Source organism: Trichoderma atroviride, chromosome 1, assembly GCF_020647795.1.
Source record: "Trichoderma atroviride chromosome 1, complete sequence".
Taxonomy (NCBI): domain Eukaryota; kingdom Fungi; phylum Ascomycota; class Sordariomycetes; order Hypocreales; family Hypocreaceae; genus Trichoderma; species Trichoderma atroviride.
In genome coordinates this window covers 294,550-315,768 of record NC_089400.1, presented here as the reverse complement: position 1 = coordinate 315,768, position 21,219 = coordinate 294,550, and the positions used below count along the sequence as shown (strand labels likewise).

General features: G+C 50.0%; 8 protein-coding genes across 9 annotated transcripts; 5 read left to right on the top strand and 3 right to left on the bottom strand.

Moving 5' to 3' along the window:
* Positions 1–344: 344 nt before the first annotated feature.
* TrAtP1_000111 (uncharacterized protein) lies at positions 345–2,177 on the bottom strand (the record flags this gene model as incomplete). Its single annotated transcript, XM_014091953.2, has 3 exons — positions 345–762; positions 839–1,840; positions 1,897–2,177. The coding sequence occupies 3 exons, from the start codon at positions 2,175–2,177 to the stop codon at positions 345–347; spliced, it is 1,701 nt and encodes a 566-aa protein (XP_013947428.2).
* A 959-nt stretch (positions 2,178–3,136) lies between these two features.
* Positions 3,137–4,951, top strand: TrAtP1_000110 (uncharacterized protein; the record flags this gene model as incomplete). Its single annotated transcript, XM_014091954.2, has 1 exon — positions 3,137–4,951. The coding sequence occupies one exon, from the start codon at positions 3,137–3,139 to the stop codon at positions 4,949–4,951; it is 1,815 nt and encodes a 604-aa protein (XP_013947429.2).
* Positions 4,952–5,414: 463 nt separating this feature from the next.
* TrAtP1_000109 (uncharacterized protein) lies at positions 5,415–6,095 on the bottom strand (the record flags this gene model as incomplete). The annotated part of the gene is made up of 1 exon (XM_014091955.2): positions 5,415–6,095. The coding sequence occupies one exon, from the start codon at positions 6,093–6,095 to the stop codon at positions 5,547–5,549; it is 549 nt and encodes a 182-aa protein (XP_013947430.2). The 3' UTR covers positions 5,415–5,546.
* A 684-nt stretch (positions 6,096–6,779) lies between these two features.
* On the top strand, positions 6,780–8,821 carry TrAtP1_000108 (uncharacterized protein). The gene has a single exon (XM_014091956.2). The coding sequence runs from the start codon at positions 6,832–6,834 to the stop codon at positions 8,671–8,673; it is 1,842 nt and encodes a 613-aa protein (XP_013947431.2). The 5' UTR covers positions 6,780–6,831; the 3' UTR covers positions 8,674–8,821.
* A 3,412-nt stretch (positions 8,822–12,233) lies between these two features.
* Positions 12,234–13,263, top strand: TrAtP1_000107 (uncharacterized protein; the record flags this gene model as incomplete). Its single annotated transcript, XM_066110448.1, has 2 exons — positions 12,234–12,320; positions 12,391–13,263. The coding sequence occupies 2 exons, from the start codon at positions 12,234–12,236 to the stop codon at positions 13,261–13,263; spliced, it is 960 nt and encodes a 319-aa protein (XP_065966520.1).
* An 874-nt stretch (positions 13,264–14,137) lies between these two features.
* TrAtP1_000106 (uncharacterized protein) lies at positions 14,138–15,496 on the top strand (the record flags this gene model as incomplete). Its single annotated transcript, XM_014091958.2, has 2 exons — positions 14,138–14,199; positions 14,284–15,496. 2 exons carry the CDS (start codon positions 14,138–14,140, stop codon positions 15,494–15,496), a joined length of 1,275 nt encoding a protein of 424 aa, XP_013947433.2.
* A 59-nt stretch (positions 15,497–15,555) lies between these two features.
* On the top strand, positions 15,556–15,729 carry TrAtP1_000105 (uncharacterized protein; the record flags this gene model as incomplete). Its single annotated transcript, XM_066110447.1, has 1 exon — positions 15,556–15,729. The coding sequence occupies one exon, from the start codon at positions 15,556–15,558 to the stop codon at positions 15,727–15,729; it is 174 nt and encodes a 57-aa protein (XP_065966519.1).
* A 199-nt stretch (positions 15,730–15,928) lies between these two features.
* Positions 15,929–20,765, bottom strand: TrAtP1_000104 (uncharacterized protein). Of its 2 annotated transcripts, XM_014091959.2 has the most exons (3): positions 19,402–20,765; positions 18,754–19,311; positions 15,929–18,660 (listed from the first exon to the last, which is right to left on the bottom strand). In XM_014091959.2, exons 1-3 carry the CDS (start codon positions 19,504–19,506, stop codon positions 16,246–16,248), a joined length of 3,078 nt encoding a protein of 1,025 aa, XP_013947434.1. In that variant the 5' UTR covers positions 19,507–20,765; the 3' UTR covers positions 15,929–16,245. The 2 variants fall into 2 exon arrangements, with proteins under 2 accessions (XP_013947434.1, XP_065966518.1); XM_066110446.1 differs by having other exon boundaries at positions 18,754–19,402.
* Positions 20,766–21,219: the final 454 nt, after the last annotated feature.

Here is a 21,219-nt window from a genome sequence, read left to right as displayed (position 1 = left end):
CTAAATTTCTATTTTATAGCGTCAATGCTATGGGAGATTAAAAGGATGTAAATCGAAAGCTCCCCTTCGACTTATGATTAATAATAATAAATACAACTTAAGATAAAATGTGATCGTACTTGGTACACATCGCACAACCGAGCAATAGACACAGCCCTAGGTCCATATAGTAGGAAATGGCTTAACGAGCTGCTCATGTGCAATCATTGCAGCACCCTTGTTAGGGGATAGCGCTGGCATTTTCTCCACCCGCTGCTTTTAATGCCAATTGGCCCGTGCGACGTCGCCGCTGGTCATTCACTATAAAGAGCCTTGGCTCCCTTTCTGTCCTAAACTTGTATGAACTATTGACTTGGCACACACTCAATCCCACTCACGCGTGCCGATTTTTCATCCACACTAGGAGAGGAATATTGCTTGAACTTTCTCGCCGGCAGCCCAATCTCAAACATCTCATCAATCTCGGCCGGCGTGCGATCCTTCATATCCGGTATAATCCACCAGGATACCACAATGCCAATGGTAATGAAGCCGACATAGATGAAACCGATCTTGCCGCCGAGATTGGCGGCGGTCGAGTTGTACAGATAGGGCAAAACGGAAGAAAAGATGACGGTGACGGCAGAATGTGCAAAGACGCTGATGCCCTGGGTCTGGGCACGGAGGCTTAAGCTGGAGACTTCGGCAGCGACAATGTTGGAGACGGGCCACGCGCCTAGGGAAGCAGCGGCATTGACGAGCATTGCTGCGGCAGCCAGAACCCTGTTGCCATGTTAGCGTATCAGACCAAACTTGTTAAGAACTCAGAAGAAGAGGAACGTTGTTTTGGGGTTCATACCAACTGGACGCGACGCCGTGGAAGACACCGGCAATGCCCGCCATCAACCACATGAGCCATATGAACCCCAGCGTCGACAGCAGCATCAATCGCCTTTCCACCTTGGTCAGCAGCCACAGGGCAACCAGATTTGTCACCAGGCTCAGCACAGCTCCTCCAGTAAACCACGATGACGCTGTAGAGGCCGGCATGCCCGTCACCTCCAGCACATACGTCAAGTGGCCAAGGAACGCCAGCCCAAACAGCTGCGGGATGAAGTTTGTGAAGATGACGATGGCTGTGCGACGGAGATTGCCGTGCGCGGGACGAAAGCAGTCCAGATACGAATGCTCGAGACGGCTTGCGCTCTCGGCGGTCTCGAGAGCAAGGGCCTCGCGAAGGTAGCCCATCACTTGGTCCCCGGAGCTGGCTTGCGCGCGGGAGCCCTGAAGCTTGCGAGAGGCCTTGACGGCAGCGTCTTCCTTGCCCTTGCGGAGAAGCCAGGCAGGGCTCTCGGGTAGGAATATCACCAATAGTACGGGGATGGCGGAAAAGGCCCACTGTCCGGCGATGGGTACCCGGTACGACTCGGGACCGGCGACATCCACGCGCGACCGGATGATGACGGCGCCGATAATCTCCCCGAGGACCGTAAAGATGGACGGCCAAGCCAGCGTCGGCCCACGCAGTAGAGGCGGAAGAACCTCGGACACATACGTTTGGGCGACGCAGAGGATGGATCCCACAGCGATGCCTTGCGTAAACTTGCCAACAAAGTAGAGGCTGCGGCGACCGTAGTCGCTAGGAGCCTGATCAGCGAGGTAGCATATGGCAACGGTAGCAGCTTGGATGATGCCAGAGAGGCCGAGGATGGGACGACGGCCGATTTTCTCCTGCGACCAACCGCTAAAGAAGGCACCGATCATGTTACCCAGGGGGCCGGAGACCGACCAAATGGAGAGCCAAGAGGTGGGAATGATGAAGCCGGTTGCGGAGGTCTTCTGGGGGACACCAAAGACGGCTCTATGGACATCAAGTCAGCAATGACTTCAGTATGATCAAGTTGAGAATAGACTCACTGAAACCCCGGCAGACTAGCAATAGACCCCAGGAACACGAGCTCATACCCATAGAGCAGGAAGATGAGCATCAGCCAAAGGCTCAGCAACGACAAACGCGGGTTCTGTCGTACAGCAGTGAACAGGGATATTTTCGGGCCATTGGCTGCCGAGACAGGCAATGTGTGAGCCGTGGTGGTCATCTCGAGGTAATCCACATGTTGAGACTTGCCGTCGTGGATTCTGACGACAGTGACAGAACCTGCTGGAGATGGCAGACTGCTGGTACTGCAGGGCTGCATCACGAGATTGGATGATTGGACAACGAAAGATGTATAAATATCCTATGATTGACAAGAAAATTTCTAGTCTATTGTAGATAATATGTGTACTGGATCGTTGAATCTGGTGGGAGCCATGGTTCTTATCTTGTTCACATTGTCGTGGCCAAGACCGTAGCTGTGGACTTGCTCGTCGAGGTAGATGTTGATTGTTTGATTGTTCGTTGTACATTATACGACCGTGGCTTAGTCTAAATCCCCGCATTGGACTAAACAAGGGGCGATACGCTCGATCAGAGCTAACTACCATCTTACCTCTGCGCGCCAGGGGGGGTTTTTAGTAAGTGGTTAACATGGTAATTGTTGTTCGCCACACGTTGATGACAACTACCAGAGTTCCAGCTGCTTGGCATTCGATGCCAAGTTCGTTAGGTGCAGAAGTGTACTGGCTTGGACAACTTAAGCGCTTTTCGGAGACTGCCAGCTGTCGAGGTTCCTGGAAATTCCCTAGGTGAGCCGACTTTCGCACATCTTAAGCGCTTTTCGGAGACTAGCTGACGAGGTTTCCCAGGTGAGCCGACTTTCGCATGTCTTTTGCGCCTGGGCTGAGCGAGGCAGAGAGTCAACACCGACAAGGGAACCAGGCTGAAGTTTTATGCGATGGCCCAGCAATCTTACGCTACTACCTACAACAAAGAGATGGATTGAGCTGCGTACTTTGCACAGCAAGGTGAGCCAAGGCTACTGTGCTGCTTCACAAAAGCGCTTTTGCGGCTCCGGTGTTTGCCAATATCGCCCGCGTCTACCATTAGGACAACGCGAGACGGCAATTTATAGTCGCTGATCGAATCGAACACGGCGTCGAAAGAAGTGTAAGTGGTCGTAGGAATCCGTTTTGAAGCTGCCACTTGCCTCGAGACCATCTCGTAGTCTTCAGTCTTTGCATAAACACCTTGGCACATTAGCCTCCATTACTCACCATGGCCGCCTCTGAGCTCCAAGACGATGGATTTACTCGCGCCTCACCCGAGAGCCTGGGCTACTCCTCCTCTGCCATACTCGGCTTCGTCGACGACGCTGCTGCCTCTGGCGTTGAGCTGCACAGCTTCATGCTGTACGCCAGCAACGCCGTCATTGCTGAGGGCTGGTGGTGGCCCTACCAGCGCAATCTGCCGCACGTGATGCACTCGGCAACAAAGAGCTTCCTGGCTGTGGCGGTAGGCCTTGCGATTGAAGAAGGGTATTTTGGCCTTGATACCACGGTGGTCTCGGTGTTTCCGGAGAGGATGCCCCCGGCCACTGGCGATGGCGATGCTGTTGATGGGGACTCGCCATCCCTGCCGTCCTTCCTCGACCAGATGACAGTCGAGGACCTTCTCACCCAGACATCCGGCCACGATCACGGCGAGAGTGGCGGGTCGTGGCGTAGCATCGAATCCAGCTGGATCGACAAGTTCATCTCCACGCCCGTCGTCCACCGCCCGGGAACCTTCTTCGCCTACTCGAGCGCCACTTCCTTCATGCTCTCCGCCATTGTCACCCGCACCACCGGTCTCTCGGTTGCAGACTACCTCGAGCCGCGCTTTTTCCGTCAGCTGGGCATCCGTCTTGCGCACTGGGACATGGGCCCCGAGGGTATCAATCCGGGTGGGAATGGCCTTTCGTGCCTGACGGTGGATTTGCTCAAGTTGGGGGTGCTGCATCTGCAAAAGGGGATGTGGAAGGGGAAACGAATCTTGCCGGAGAAGTGGGTGCAGGAGGCAACAAAGGCGCAGAGGGGAAACCTGTATGGATATCAGTGGTGGATTTGTGAGGATGGTAGCTACAAAGCCAGGGGCATGTTTGGCCAGCTCTGCATTGTGTGGCCGGACTTGGATGCTGTGCTGGCGGTGACGGCTGCAGTCAGCAGGAGGGCTGCCGCGCTGGAAGAGTTGATTGACAAACATTGCCCTGGGCTGCTAGCAAGCAGGAACAAGGATGCTGTTGGTTCCCAGCCGTTGGATCATCTCTCCTCGCGTCTGGCCGGCTTGCGGGTTGTTGCAGAGCTGCCTTTGGCTGCAAAGACCCCCTCTCAGGAGATGATCCAGGCCGTTTCAAGGGAACGATACGTTGCGGCACCCAACGAGGACGGCGTGCTTGCCTTTGCGCTGGACCTGTCCTCTGCTCCTCAACAATGTGTCCTCCGCATTGATAACCGCGCCGGTGCCCACCACGTCAGCTTCTCAATGGACACTTGGCTCGAGTCATACACCACTTCCCAAGTTGCCAGCCTACATCATGGATACACCTGGCCACAACTACGGTCAGTGGCTCGGGGACGCTGGATGGGCGCCACGATGGAATGTCTCGAAGTGGTGCTGCAGCTCCCCGAGACGGCTTTCCGCGACACCATCCTCATTACCTTTTCCCAGCCTGACCGGAGCATAGCCAAGCTCCAACGTTCTGTTAATGTAAACTCATTCACCTCACGGCGGCCCCCGATATATGCTACAATCCTCCGCAAAGGAGACGAGCTCTCGTCGCCGGAATTCCGGGCTCTAGCTGAAAGGGACCGGGCAACGACGAGGTTTTCCACCAGCGAGACCTCAGTCGGCGAGCTACTCGATTATCAGCCGGCAAGGGATGTGCTGGAGGCGGTAGTCCCGGAGTTGCTGAGCCATCCACGGCTGCAGGAGGCCAGAGACTATTCGCTCGACATGGTGCTAAGTCAAGCGTCGAAGCGGCGTATAGATTCGAACATGATGGCCGAGTTGAATCGGAGGCTGGCTGCTCTTACAGTCCCAGCTGTTCTGTAGTAGGTATAATGAATTCAATGAACAAGTTGCTCTTGAGAGCAGTTTAATCTGCTGGGTTTCTCTCAGCGCCTGTGGCCCTGAGGTGTGTGATTTGATTCAGAGAATTATACTAGTACCTACTATATTGAACTCAGAGTCCATTTCCAAGATAGATTAAAGTCTCGTAGCTATTCAGATTTGTGATGCAACAGCTTGACAATATTCTCTTTCAGTAGCGAGTGACAGCGGCGTCTGGCCCTTTTTATCCCTTGCGTTAATATCAGCTCCTTTCTCAACCAGCAGCTTAACAACATTCTTATGCCCACTTTCAGCCGCCCAGGATAGCGGCGTCTGGTCATAAATTATAACCTTTGCCTCAATATCAGCTCCTTTCTCAACCAGCAGCTTAACAACATCCTCATGCCCCCTTCCAGCTGCCCAGTACAGCGGCGTTTGACCATCTTTATCTTTTGTCTTAATATCAGCTCCTTTCTCAACCAGCAGCTTGACAATATTCTCATGCCCTATCTCAGCCGCCCGGGATAGCGGCGTCTGGCCCTTTTTATCCCTTGCCTCAATATCAGCTCCTTTCTCAACCAGCAGCTTAACAACACCCTCATGCCCCCCCTCCAGCTGCCCGGGATAACGGCGTCTGTCCATTTTCATCCCTTGCCTCAATATCAGCTCCTTTCTCAACCAGCAGCTTAACAATGTCGGCATGTCCTTCTTCGGATGCAACAAATAGCAGTGGCTGTCCATCATCAACCTTCGTGTCAACTTGAATTTTATCATCGTCAAGAAGTGCTCGAATCAAGCCCTCGTCACCACCTTGCCCGATCCAAGCACGTAGCAGCTTCTGCTTCATTGTGTCGTTGTCTGCATTAATAGCTAGATGCAGCGCAGTTTTTCCATCTCTAGATATTTTTTCAACATCAGCACCGTTTTTGATGAGGACGTCCAGTATCGTATTATAACCTCCCAGAGCCGCCCAGTGCAGAGCTGTTCGGTTTTGATTATCTTCTTTGTCAATGTTTTTGCGGTCGAGGAAAATGTCGTACGTGAAGAACTTTTTCACAATATTTATATGGCCCTTCATGACCGCCTCATGAAGGGGTGTCCGCCCGTCTTTGTTGGACACAAGAGCGGTGGTCCCCAGATGCTTCATGATTATGTCTACACAATCTTCATGGCCTTGGCTTGCTAGCCAATGCAACGCAGTTCTTCCCATCGTATCCTGAACATGTATATCTATAGGGACCCTTTTGGCCGAAATGCTGAGTAAAGTCGACCGACGTCGTAAAGGGCGATCCATCGATAAAAGGCGTTCAATTTCTTGAATGTCGCCTCTCATCGCCGCTCGGATCAGCCCAGCCTCCTCTAACCGTCCACTAGTCATCATCGATCCTGTGAAAGTGGATGGTATGCGCGGCTTGCTCTGCTTGCTTGGCGTAACGGTTGGAGCCGACTCAGCCATTGGGGTTGATTTTCCGTCTTTTGTGCTGCTTGGTTGAAATAAGTGATTGAGTTGCAGTAAATAAGTATAATAAAGATGTTGAAAGTGGCGGGATCTAAGTTGCATTTGGCATTTCCAGGAGGAGCTGCACCAAAAACACATCTTTCTGCCGAACGATTTCGACCTATCAATTAGCGCTGCAAAGCAGCATCAGGAATCTCTGCCCAATAGCCTCAACCTACTAATTAATGCCGCGGAGCAATTGCAGGGCTATCAGGGTAACACAACCAGTGAGATTGCAGAACTAAGCGCCAGCCTTGCAACTGTATTTTCTTCTCATTAAAAAGCAAGTCGCCAGTTAAGCAATAAAACACATACTTCTATACCCTCTACAACCAACAATCATTATCCCAAGATTCTACAGAAAATTATTGGAGCCTCTAGTCCAATGGCCAAGCGTGTATTATGGCTAATAGCTTCTCTGCCTATGCTTGCAGCTGCCCGAAATTGCACCGTACATCCGATTTCAGGTGATGAGGAGGTTGGTTGGCAGTCTGGGAGCTGCTACCGGGGCACCTGGAACATCGTGAGCACCTGCTTGTCGACTATAATCGCCTGCACATGGAGCATTCAACATCTCAATATTCCGGCTACAGACGATAGTGGGTGGGTGAAAAACAAGAGGAAGATGAAGTGGATGATAATCACTGTTTTATTCCCCGAGTTGGTCTTAATTCACGCCATGTTCGAGTTTCACATGGCGTGGACAGCCCTCCGAAGCATGGGCGAGGGGCAAAAGTCTGCATGTATCGAGTGGCCCTGGTGGTCTCAAATGCCATCATTTTCATGGTTACCGTCTCGCCGAGGCAACTTGGACTCAAAAGACAAAGATCCAGAAAGCCAAAATGTCACAAATACGCAGAATCAAGATGGCTCAGATGAATCAAGAAAGAGAAAGTGGACTTTGGTTCACTGCTATTTTGCCAACATGGGCGGTCTTACGTATACCGCAGAAGGGAAACGACATCTGATTACTGCTCAACAGCTGGCCAAGATGGAGGACCTCTCACACGCAAACCCGGAGGTAGCAGAGGAAGATATCAAGGACAAAAGCAAGCAGGATTGGTTGGCCAAGGCCTTTGCTGCTCTTCAGATCTCGCAACTAATCCTTTCCGTCGTTACGCGACATATCCAAGGGATAGACTTTTCCCAGCTTGAAACAGTTACACTCTCATTTGCCATCTGCGGCGTGCTGATCTACTGCACATATTTTTACAAGCCCCAAAACATTGGACGGCCCATTGAGTTCAAACATGATACGCCTGAAAACGCCGCTCGGTTCTCAACGCTACAGTCTGAGAAGACTTTTGATAGTTTTTGGGCATTGATGCTGAATAGGCAAACCGACAACAAACAAACCAGCAACAAACAAACCAGCAACAAACAAACCGATGACATGAAAGCCAACAGCTCAAAATATCAGAAGACACCCAGAGTTCCGAATGATAATATACCCATCAATAAGGGCAATAATGACGTCCATCCAGCAGTATATCTACTGGCGCTGGCTTCTGGGCTTTTCGGTGCTATCCATGCCATCGCTTGGAAATTTGAGTTTCCTACTGAGGAAGAGAAGTTGCTTTGGCAAATAGCTACTTGCGTCTCCGCCGGGAGCCCTGTCATTGGTCTACTTGCGATTCCCTTCGCTCAGTTTACGAAGGCCGCAGGGGATCCTGAGCTATTTGCAAGAAATTGCCTAAGGCTAATGCAGGAATATTCTTGGCACACTCCCAACATGCCCTGGGTCCGCGTTGTAATCAAAGATTTAGAAGACGCCATTGTTAAGGACGCCGCTGCTAAGGATAACTTTGCTAAAGATGAACCAAGAAGATATTCGGACATCTTCCGTGAAACCGAAGATACCACGCTTATAGATGTTGAATATTTCCTAACATTGGAAGGCCGCTTTCAAGATTTAGATCCAGGACGATTTGAACTGCACGGCGACAAGCTGTTTGTTCGAAACTTTCACAGCCTTATCAATTGTTTGAGTGGTAGGGAGACGAAGAAAATCGAAGAAGCAGCTCGAATTGGCGTGTGGCCGAGACAGTCACTGCTTCCTCGCGGAGTCAGCCAAGGTATTTTGTACTTTACCGGATTTCTTTACTGCGCTTCTCGCCTCATACTACTTGGCGTTTCGATCTCTAGCATTCGAAAGATGCCTGGGTCTGTTTATCTTGTTACAGATTGGACAGAATACTTGCCGACATTTAGTGCGATGGGTGGATGATTGTTTAATGGTAACAGATTCTGTTAATATAAAGCTGCCTATTTGTGGAGAATATTCGTCGTAGGAGAGAGTCCATTTCTGGGTAATGTCAGTTTCGATATCGAGATACACGGTCTCCTTCGAATGATGGCAGAGTTTGGCATTGCATGAGTACTAGATTAGAATAAAGACGTATGCAATGAGCGCTTCACATCTACCAGATAGTCTGCCAAATAATGAATATTTATCAGCATGCGGCATGCAAAGGCAAAGCCAACCATTTAGATACGCAAAAGCAGGCCTAGTAGGCCTAGTATACCATGACATATAAGAGCATGTAGTCTAGTAGCGTCAACAGCCAAGGTGTGGAATCGATAATAATTCACGCCCACTAAACACGACTGTGGGACGCCGGAATTCTTTTTTATTTTTTTTTTTTAAAAATTTTTTTCCCCATGACTTAGCTTTACGGCTCATACTGAACCCAGTTTTGTAAGAAGCCTACCATGATTTTGTCTGGAACATTGGCCTGACATGCTGCAGATTTGAATGGACCAAATTGAGGGAGGACGGCGTCGCTAGTGATATATCTGCCTGTGTCCAACGCAACAGTGGCTTTGTTAGTAACAGTGAGACCTGATTGCTCTAGAATCTTTGAATAACAGATTTTCTACAGAATCCTGCCAGAACTGTCTTGCAGTGGAATTTGGGATGATGCTTATAATTTGCAATTGTTGGAAAGTGCTAGTATAGTGAAAAACATAGTAGAGTTGGATTCTTAAAACCTATCAACTTATTCTTAATTCCACTTGGAAACAGGAATCTAAAATCCATAGTATATGAGTGTTGAAACTATTGTATACACGCTTTGATTTATGCATCAACAACGACATACCAAGTGCCTCTCATTGGCCAGGCCTCCCAATTGCTTCCAGTACTTTCAGTGTCTTTCCCTAAATGCCACGGAGCCATGTTTCTCATTCGTCAATACTTTCCACAAGCGACAGTATGTCACAATATCGTATGACTGAGAGACTTCGGTGTGGATTATGCTAGCAACGGGCGGTGCTGCATTGAGGGCTGGGATGACAAGCGCCTCGATATTACATCGCATATCCTACAATCAGTTGGGCCTAAATCAGGGGTCTGGCGAGTAGTTGTGAGTGGCGCATGTTGACATGGTTTAGGGATTGACCTTGAGGCAGTATCCTAGTTGCTCGCGAGAAGTTCAAACTGAGCTCGCAATTGGCTAATACGATACACTTGTAGGTTTTACCCTCATAAAGCCAGGACAAACTGTTGCAGATGCTTTATGTTGTCGTAATTTTTTTTACTCCAATTATGCGTCGTGAAGCACCTATTGTGCCTCACAGTCTGTGCTTTCTGTTTCTTAAGTCGGTTGTGAGACTAATTTGCGTAGAAAGTTGTCCCACATGCTAAGTGTCATTTGCTGTCATTTGAGCAGAGCCAGGAACTCTCAAGAAGACGAAGAAAGACAAAAAAACTCCAGGCCTAGGTTATAAACTTACAAAGTTAATTGCTCTTGAGCTGATGGCACTAAGTTGCTACCCGATTAGCCAAGGTAGGTACATACGCACATGTACGTGGTGAGTTCGATTGTGTAAAAGTTCTTGCTGGTTTCGGTCCGACGGCAATTAACTTTTTGTTTCGCTCAAGATCCAGTTTACAAGCTTCAACTGGCAGCCAATAAGACGAGCGCTAGCAGATGACAATCGTCCGTTTTTAGTATTGTAGTGTTGGGGCTAATGGTAGATGGTGCGCATACTTGTGAGTGGGTGTAAGAGCTCAATGTTATGACTGAACTTTGACTAATGTATTGACCTCTTCATACAACAGTGAAGAAAAATTAATCAGAATTTATATTAAATCTTTTTCTAGCATATACTCTTTGATTCCACCTCACGTTTCCCCATCAGTACCGGGGAAAACTTACACAAGTGACGGATCTTGTCTTACGCGTATTCGCTACAACTAGCCGCACTCCACGAAACGAAAACCAAGACGTGAAGAACTAATCAACAAGAGTTCACTGTCATCACCCACCCCTACGATTATTTGTATTGTTCATTGCCCGGGTCTATACTTAATTATAATAAGCAGCCATACAACAACTGTGGCTGATTTAGTGCGGCTATGGGCGTTGTATTGCAAAAGTACCGCAAGTACCTCGAACATCAATCAACAGAGCCAAAACCGATGTGCCAGCCCTGTCATTTTGTTACAACATACCCTGCTTGTTGGCCGCTTTCCACTCTTTCTTTCCACTTACTTTTTCCTTGAGATCCTTTTCCAGCCACCTAGAATTACTGCCAGCTTGTTGTTGAGACTGTTTAAGTCCCAGCTACTGGGGTTGCTTTTGCGCAACTCTGCACGGCAATAACCCTGGATAATGTTTGCTAAATAGATCCTCATTGGTGAAGTTTTCGGTTCTTGAGTGTTAGATCAAGAATCCTACTCTTCTATCATGATGTCACGACCTGTTCCCTCGTAACAGTCAGATCCCTTTAGTAGCTGATTCCGTCACAGTAATTGCTACAATTGCGATTATGAGCCTAATCTTTTACCCAGTTAGCTTAACGGTATGACGGATTGCTACGTATCAATTGTCGGAACAATTGTAATTGTCAGGGCTCGTGTTTGTTTGTTTGCTTTGGTATTAACGACCACAAGTATCTACTTATCTGGATACACAAATCCTCATCTAGGCGATAAGTCTGTAGAAGCCACTTTCTGTCATAATTACCTCCACGTAATCTTGTTCCTTCGGGACCGGCTTAGCTAGACAGCAAGCTTCTCAACCAATAGCCGGAGGTGTCGACGCTTGTTCGCTACATTTCATCTATGCGACGGAAAAATACAACATTTATATATTAGCAAGCTAATATAAAGGGAAAACACTCCTCAAGAAGGGGAAAAACCCTTGTCCTTTTATGTGCAAGAAGTGTAAATCAGTAAATCAGTACCGCAGACGACTATTGCTCGGCATCTCAACTAATACCATTACACAATGCAGTCTATAAACCTAATGAAGTGAAGGCATATGAACGAAATTTCTGCCATCTTGTGAATTTCACAATTTGAATTGTGTTGCATCTTCAAAGAATTTCGGAGAACGAAGTCGCTGAAACATATTGCGGATGATTACATTGTTACAAACAGACCCTGCTAATCATTGTGAGGCTTAGCAACAGCTATCGTACTCCCTTTTCCGTATACGATACTAATCAGTTGTTGTGAGGCTTGGCAACAACTACCGTACTCCCTTTTCGGTATACGATAGTAACCCACATGCATTTGGTGTACTATCGTAAGTTTTCTAAACTCGAGAGAGCAGATTATATGTCGGTGATAGCTTCTTTGAGCCGCAAACTCCGTCTGCAATGTCCGGTGTGCCCAGTCGACCCTCTACTCCTGGAAATTCAAGGAGTAAAAGAAAAGTATACAAAAACCGGCGACGGAGTCCCAACGCAAGGGCTCAAGGACATCCAGCTTTAAACACGTCTTTCTTTCCTCATATTTTTCAACTCTTAAGTATCGTCTGATATTTTAAACATCTAGCCATGGCTGATACACTCCTTGTTACTGGCGCGAACGGCTATGTCGCTCTTCATGTTATCAAGGAAGCCATTGCCCAGGGGTACAAAGTTGTAGGAACAGTCCGCTCTGTTGCAGCAGCTGAAAAAAATCATGGCAATTTTTCCCGATTCATCTTCACAGCTACAAATCGTCGAATTGCACGATATTACAAAGCCGAGCGACTTCGAAAAGGCCTTTGACAAGTTCAAAATCGGAGCCGTCATCAACACAGCGTCACCGCTGATTAATAACCCAAGAGACGTCAAGGCTGACGTCCTTGATCCTGCGATCAAAAGTGGCGTGGCAATTCTTGAGGCCTCGGCCAGATATGCCGGGCCACAGCTGAGACGTGTCATCCATGTTGGATCCTTTGCGTCAACTCTTGACCTGTCACTGGGCCTCGCTCCAGGGAAGACATATTCGCCCAGTGATTGGAATCAACTTACATACGACGAGTCTGCAAATGGTGGGCACCGCACTGCGTATATTGGATCAAAGGCTTTGGCTGAAAAGCGCATGTGGTATTGGATGAAAGAAAACACACCCGCATTCGACCTGGTATCGGTAGATCCAGCGGCCATCTTCGGACCACATGTTGGGCCGATTGATCTTGACCATTTGAATATTTCAACTCAAGTGATATGGGAGCTTGTCGCCCCATCGCCGAATCCACCGCCTTATAATTCTGGCCACCTTGGAGTGTGGGTTGACGTCCGTGACGTCTCTGCAGCTTTGCTTGCAGCTGTGAAAGTTCCGGAAGCAGGCGGTGAACGTTTCTTGGTTGCACAAAGATGCCACTGGCAACTTGTGAGGGATGAAGCAAGAAGAGTGTTGCCTGAGTTGCAGAGTCGGATTGATGCAGGCGAGCCAGGTGCTTGGTTGGCTGCGCAAGCTACTACATATGATGTTGATGGGAGTAAAGTGAGCAAAATCTTGGGAGTGCAATACAGGTCGCTAGGAGAGTGTTTGAAGGATTCTTATAAACAACTTCTAGAAGCCGAAAAGATGAAATAATACGATTATTAATCTTTTATGAGATAGATTAATAAAATGTAGTTCTGATAACTACAATCACGTTATTTTATTGTTCCAGTGTAAATGATGATATAACTTGATGACTTATAGCTCAGATAGTCAGTTGTTAACATAGTATTTACAATACTTTCCTTATTGTTATGTCAATTTTCGCAACTTGTAACGGTACTTCTAAAGTACATACTAACCAGGGTCAAGCCACAATCCGCCAACAATGGATCTAATACCACATACGCCACTTACAATCTACTCACTACAATATGCATAGTCCAACCCAGAATACTTCAATCTCTTCATTCCCTGCAGACCCAACCAACTCCATTCCGCAGTGGGTAACGGCTTCTCTTTAGCGCATCCGCGGCACCGAAGAAAAAACCCCATCCAAGCTACGGGCGACTTGGCGCGGCATCTGCTTGTCCGAAGCTTGACCACAAACAGCATAAATGTTCCTATCTAGCCTTATCGCGTGGTGCCTGTTTGCTGGCTGTAGAACAAGAAGCCGCCCTTGTGAGCCAATTGTAACTTTTTGTCTCGGGTGTCTCCAATATCCATGTTGCATGCAGTGAAATTATTTATTCTTCTTCTTCGCCGACCCTTCTCTTCTCCTGCTTTCTTCCTCCTCTCCAAACACATGAAAACTTCAAAAAAGGCGTCCTCTATTTATCCCCCATCTCTGTATCCAATTGATTGACTATCATTACTTTTTATTTAAACCTTAATACTTTACTTTTACTATAACTCACCATCTTGTACCAAGACAGGCCCACCTCAATCCAGGCACCAGATCTCAACCGCAGCTTATCCCCAGTTTTCAAAGCCAATTCCTATAAGTGAGCAGACTCAAACCATCACAATGGCTGCCGACAACACCACCACCACCACCAGCCTCAAGACTATCCGCAAACTCGGCTATACGTGAGTAACTCACATCATTTCAACACATAATCTCCAAACCCATCTTATACACATCTTCAACTCTACAAGTACTAACCAATCCAGTGAACACTTCTCCTCCTCCCGCCACCATCTCGGCATCTACCGCTGCGTCACCATCTCCGTCCGCCACTACCTCTCCTCCCTCCCCCAAAACACCCAAATCAATCCCTCCTTCTTCGCCGCCCTCGCCTCCATCGTCAAAGACCAGCCCATCCTCCGCGTGGGCATCACCGGCGAAGACTCCAGCAACGCTCACTGGACGCACATTCCGCAAATCGACCTGCGTGACCACGTCTCTGTCGAATTAGTGCCCTGTGAGACGGTGCAAGAGTATGAAGACAGGATTGCTGAGCATCAGGGCTGGGAACATGACCAGAAGTGGCAGAACATCGAGACTCGCTCCCCGTGGAGAATCACAATCTTGAGGCCCAGCAGCAATAATGAATCCGTCTTGAAAGAATTCGGCGGACAGGAAGACGTCTTCTTTTCCTTCCACCACTCCCTCATGGACGGCACCGGCGGCCGCGAATTCCACGAGATGCTGCTCTCAGCCCTCGCCACTCATCAAGACCAAGACAAAGACTTTTCAACTGTCCTCTCCTTTCCAAAACCTCCCTCACTCCCCGAACCCCTCGAAGCCGCCGTCAACTTCTCCCTCTCGTGGCGCTTCATGCTCGGCATCCTATGGGACCACTTTGGCCCCCGGTTTCTCAAACCCAAGCCACAGCCTGTTTGGAACGCAAAGCCCATCAATTTCGCCTTGCCGTACAAGACGCGCATCAAGCCCATTGACATCTCCCCCCGAGACTCTCTCCGTCCTCTTAAACGCCTGCAGGAAACATTCCGTCACGCTCACGGCGCTTCTTCACTCTCTCGTCCTAACTTCACTCGCCAAACGCCTCTCCTCATCTCCCGCAGAATCACCCGCCTTTCTCTCCGGCACGCCCATCAGCCTCAGGCCATACCTCACCCAAAAGCCCGCCGACCAGGACAAACCATCTGCATCTCCCCTGCGCTGCCTCGTCAGCACCTGCATCCACCAATTCTCCCCCAAAACCGTCTCCGCCCTGCGCGCCCCCAACGCCGACATCAACGCCCTCATCTGGGAAAACGCCGGCCAAGCGAAAAAAAGATCTCGCTACCAAACTTGCCCTCACGCCCAAAGACGACATCACAGCCATGCTCAAGTTCATCAGCGACTGGATCGACTTCTGGCGCAGGAGGGACGGCACGCCGCGCAGGGAATCATGGGAGATTAGCAACATTGGCGTGCTAAAGAGCGCGGAGACGACGAATAGCCCCAGGGCGACGAGGATGCTGTTTTCGAATGGGGCAATGGTTGCTGGGCCGCCTATTGGTGTTGATGTGGCGAGTGTCAAGGGATCCAAGTTGACTGTTAGCTTGTCGTGGCAGGATAAGGCTGTGGATGAAGAGTTGATTGAGCAGCTGAGGAGTGATTTAAGAGGATATGCTGAGAAGTTGGCTGAGACTGGCAGCTCTTTTGTCTGAATGAGAGCCGTTTCTTTCTTCTTTTATTCTCATTTTCAGTTTCAAGCAATACGATAATTGTAATGATTCGGAGGGGGGTTTACTGAAAGTAATATTAATAGTTGGATTGAAGACAATGGCATATATACATTTACAAACATCTTGATCTTCGAATTTAATTCTCACATCAATAGTTAAAAAGTGAATGGGTTTTCATGCACTTGACTAATCAATACAAGCAAGATATGCATTAATATTGAAGCAGAATGAGCTCAAAGTGTAAAAAGTAAAATAATGTCGTAAGTATATTTCTTCATGTCCTATCCAAACGAAAGGTAGAAAAGATGATGGATTTTCCCACCCATATATCGCAAAACCTCCCTGAATCGAAAGTATTATGCCTCTCTCTCATTCATCCAAAAGTCTGTCAATCGTCTAGTCTAAACCCCGTAAAACGCCATGCAAAATCTCTTCAATATCAAAAACGCAAGATTTCTTCTCCCTCCTCTTCCTTTTTTTGGTCTTCGCCTAGAGCCTTTACCAGCCTTGTCCAGGAGGCTTTGACGATTTAGATCCCCCTCTGAAGTAGTTATACTGCATAGGATCCGCTTCCGGGGTTTCTGCGTCCTCATACTGGGGAACGCCAGCGTATCCTCGAGGTCCGCCGATTCCTACACCAGGAGTCTGGGCTGGCGAGCCTACCGCTGGACTCCGAGCTCGATCTAGGGGTACTTCTTGATAGCCTCCAAAGGGCTTTTCCAAAGCAGGGCTCTGTGACCGCTCATGGGATACATTCCTATATGACATTGGTGGCGCCATGGCAGGGCCGACAGCGTTGTGCACCAACCCAGACGAGCTGGAGTTCTCTTGAGAATAGAGCGGACTGCGATGCCTGTTGATTGAGTCCTCGCCATAGGGGCTGGGTCGGTAGGCTGTTTCGTGGGGCGGCGGCAGTCTCACGTTTGCAGGCGAAAACGGCGTGGCATGGCGGTTGGATGGCGTCCCCGGCCTGGAGCCGCTGTCCAATGAGCCGGGCGTTCCGGGCCGGTACCCGTCAAGCTCCTTGCCGTAAATCTCGCCACCACCGTGCTCTTCAGTAAACTCTGCTCGGTTCTTGTAGTACTCAAAGTCCATCTGAGACTCTGAGACGTACTCGAATCCGGGCACTCCATCGGCTGCCTTGCCTGGCTTGCCGCCCTGCATGGAATTGAGGGCATACATGTCTGAATAGCCACTGACGCTCATCAAGTCGCCGGCAGGGCCCACGTCCCTGCCATCCGTCAGTCGTCCCGAGTAAACGGACGGAAGCAGATTTTGCGCCTTCTGGTGAACCATGGGGGTGATGAGTGGCTTGTACAGAGCTGGGTGACCGAATCGGCTGGCAAGCTTCTCGTTTCGGAGATTGTTCTCCTTTTGCGCAGCATTCTGGCCATCCTGTCTAATTGCCCCTCTTGTCTTGTAGTATCGCATCCGGTCGTCATAGGCATTTCCACAGTAAATCTTGAAGAAGATCAAGAGGACTGGCAGGGGGCACACGCAGAAAAATTGAAGGTGCGTTCCGTCTCCGCGAACCCAGCACGTCAACAAAAAGACGCCGTTGGACAAGATGGTGCCAAAGATGAAGCGGTTAAAAATGACTCGCCAGAACAAACCACCCGACTCCGTTTTGGTGACGAAACGGTACAAGATCAGATACTTCTTGAGGAAAGAGTCAATGGTAAAATACAGCGCCGTTGCGATGAGGACGAGTGGCTGGATGCCCGCGAAGCACAGCGTGACTGTCGAGTAGTACAGGAAATAGCAGTAATAGCTGGCATAGTCAAACGCCGGCGGCGCCGTCAATTCAATGAGCTCTCGGGGCGTGGGGCTAGAAAAGGTCTTTGTGAAGAATGCATTGATCAGCGGCCACATTTGAGCGAGATCGATGGCGGCACCAAGCTGTCGCTGCAGGAGATAGGTGATCCAGAATGGGCTGTTTCTGCAAAAGGCAATGAAAATACTGGCAGCAAGATCCTCCTTGATAATCGCATCCCACGCATTCTCGCCCTTGTCAGCGTCGTTGATGACGGAAACCACAAAAGACCAGATGACGCTGAAGAAGGAGAAGACGATGAGATTGTTGAAGACGAAGAAGGAATAGAGCTTGGCCATGACGTGTCTCTCACGTCCCGTCTTGGTCTTGTCTCCTGCCCGGATAGACAGTCGTCGGAAGATGACGGGGAGAGCCAGATAGACACCAGATGTGATGGCAGGTGAGGCGATTCCCTGGACAATGCCCCAGAATTTGGTGTCTGACTCGAGAGAATTCTGAAATCCCTTCCAGACCTTGCCGAGGTTGCTCAAGTTGACGAGGAAGATGGCGATCATGGCGTTGGGAGCAATCCAGAAAAAGGTGAGAAGGATGATCCAGAGACTGTTGAACCATCTCCGGCGACTTCGAGTGGAGCTAGACAGTGGCATATTCGGCCAGATGATGTCGATGGGCTTGGGCGCCAGCTTAATTGTCGTGCCATGGGGCTTCTTCCGGCGGGTGATGTAGGCAATCTCATGCGCCTCGGCGACCTCTGAGTAACTGGCAAAGCCAAAAGGCATGGAGCTTCGCTTGTCAACACTGGCACGAACCTCTTTGACTTCTACTTCGAGTTCTCGAATTCGCTGAGTGTAGTACTCAATGGCGTCTAGTCGCTGACCCTTGGGGTAGGTTCCATACGAACGATCCTTCTTGGAGGGCTTGCAAGTTGGCCGCGGTGGCAGGTTATTGGGGTTCTTGAGGTAGATGGCCAGTACTTTTTCCAATTTACGAACAGCTCGGTCGTGCGCCGCAATGAGGTCGGGAAGATCCTTGACGTTTCGGGCAATGGCAGTTCGCGCGAAAGACGAGTTGGGAGCGACGCCATCAATGATACGCGCGATACCCTCATCAGAACATCCTTGCTTGGGAATATCATACAGCTGTTTGATTGAGGCAAACGATTAGCCACTTGCTGTAACCTTGGGAAGGAAGGGCAGTATGGAACCGCAATGTTAAATATCGGCAGGGCTTACCATGAGCGTTCGCGAGTGCAGACTGTTTTGGTAGTCTTCACTCTCAAAATACTTGCGACGAAGCTGCGTGATTCTGCGGTAGTTCCACCAAAGGAAGAAGCAGACGACAATATCAAAGACCCAAGCAATGACGACCTGGACCCACAAAGGGCGACCCCAGACATTCAAGGGCGTGATTTGCAAGATCCAACTGGTCGAGTCTTGGACAGTGTTTGAATCTGGTGTGGACATTTTGTAATGAACGGGAATGAGAACACTGACGCCAACGACAGCGAGGATCACAAAGATGTTGCGACACATGCGCATAACGCGCAAGAAGATGGTGGCGTCCATGCCAATCTGCTGCATCAGCTTTTCCTCGTGCGTGCTCATCAAGGGGAGGACCCATGACCATGGCTTCTTGCCCAGAGGCGGCGGAGCGTGCTTTTCGTCGGCATGCTTTAGCTTTGGGGCGTAGACGGCCTGGTTGTAGGGTCTTAGGAAAGAGAACAACAGGGCGACGATGGCCGTGAAGCCGAGAGAAGTACCCAGCGCAGAGTACACGGAAGCTGATGCGAGCTGCAAGAAGGAAATGTTAGACAGCGTAAAAGACAACAAAGAGAGGCTTGGGCCTGCAGGCGCCATGCCCGCGAAGCGATTTTAACTGACTGTGCCTGAGAAGGGATCTTTGAGCAGATTCAGAAGCTCTTCTGCGGGAGTTTCGTTGTCGTCGCGCGCCCGAAGCCATTGCCAGATGGGCTCCTGGAAGGTCATGTTGCAGGCGTGTGCCCGTCTAGGGCAGAGAGAGTTGTAAATTGATCAAAATCAGACGACAGTAGTAGTGGGCGAGCACAAGGCGCAATTCGATGCCTGTCGAGTGTTTCTCCCACGCAGTGGAAGCGCTCGAATCAATTCTGCAGGAGACTTTTTGCGCCGAGCAGTAGAATCCGCGGCCAGTCGTTGCTCAATCAAGAGCCCGAGGGCTGGTGGAGGAACGCGTCGAGGGCGCCGACCAGCAGTTGCGCAATCCGAGAGAGTTGCGTCACCAGCGTGATGTCAGGGGAAATTTCGCTTCGAATGATGCCTGTCCGTCCCAAGTCGCTAAATCGAGTAGCGAGCAGCGAGAGAAAACGAGAGTAAAAGGAAAAACGAAGGAGGAGGATGAAAGAATACAGAGGCCAAGGCACCGGCGCCGTTATACAAGACAACAAAACGAGGGACGCTCTCCGCTAGTGAATCGCAGATGAGCCGGGCATTTGGATGAAGAAGAAAAAAACGAAGGACGCCGAAACAAAGAGGAAAAGCTCGGCTGGACCAGGGGTCATCGGATGGGGTTTCGAGTGGACAGGTGAGCAGGAAAAGAGGGAACCTGACTGGGATGGGCTCGATTCCTGGATGGGGATGGTCTGCCCGCGGCTTTGGCAGCGTTGAGGATCACAGATGGCATCGGGGCCCAAGCTCGGGGATGGAGAAGCGAGACAGTTGTGCAGGGAGGGTCCGCCGGTGGCTGCTGGAGTCCCAAAAAGATGGAGATTCGGGTCCAAGTGAAGCAGTCGTCGAGGAAATCTTGGAGTCTGCAAGAGAAGAGAGAAAAAAGAAGGTGGTCACGCATGTGTCAGTCCCGGGATGTCAATCGATAGCGACGCAGTACCCCGAGATACGTGGGCGTCGGGTGATGAGCGCTGCAGCACACCGTACCCTTGGGGTACTGCGCTAGCTGTAGGGACCAACAACCACCAGCATTACAGGCGCAACAAGACACTCAATGCGCTACAACATCGGTGGCCTCTTTACACGTTCCACGCACCTCAAGCAAGAAACACTCGGCCCAGCTTTGCTGACTTGATTGGAAAACTGGAGCCCTTTGTTTCAGCAGACATTTGCCTTCCCTTTGCTTTGTTTTGCGCTTGGCCCAAGTGGACGAGTTGCGCACAACGGCCAAGACGACGCCATTGGCCTCGACCCCTGTCGGCGTTGCCCCTTGTGGGCTCGTCTCCAGCGCCCCTCTGGCCGCGGTGGCCACTAGAACGGGCCCTACTCGCAAAAAAAGGCGTGCAGAGGTTGCAGCGTTGCTATTTTTGCGACCCCTTAAAGCCACTGCAGCGTTAGCGCCCTGGCTGCTGTTTTAGCATCGAGTGGTTCCCTGCCGGCGGTGGCTGTTTGATGCCAGGCACCGGCGGGGTGGGGCGGGAGGGATAAACGGGCAGCTGGCACGAGTGAGTGAATACGAGCCGTGGCATTCTCACTAAGATGCTTGTAGCGCTGCTAGGAAAATCAGCAGGACACGAGGCGTGGCAGCTGCAAAAATCCCGTGCGGTGCAGTTGCTCCTAGAAGCGCTTGGGCACCTGCACTGCAGATGGACCAACAGACGCTTGGAATTGTCAAGGCGCTGAACTTGCCCGAAGATAAACTCTGCACTACTGCCACGTTAGGGTCCCGCACCAACCGCGACTTAGCTCTCTCAGCTGCATTGGCTTGGTGACATT

Bases quoted from the DNA above. Each gene is read 5' to 3' on its own strand.
- TrAtP1_000108 (XM_014091956.2), top strand. From the start codon at position 6,832: ATGGCCAAGCGTGTATTATGGCTAATAGCTTCTCTGCCTATGCTTGCA.
- TrAtP1_000104 (XM_014091959.2), bottom strand. From the start codon at position 19,506: ATGACCTTCCAGGAGCCCATCTGGCAATGGCTTCGGGCGCGCGACGAC. The intron at 19,312-19,401 runs GTCAGTTAAAAT...TCCTTCTTGCAG, and splicing joins AAGATCCCTTCTCAGGCACA to CTCGCATCAGCTTCCGTGTA. The intron at 18,661-18,753 runs GTAAGCCCTGCC...TCAATCAAACAG, and splicing joins TGCACTCGCGAACGCTCATG to CTGTATGATATTCCCAAGCA.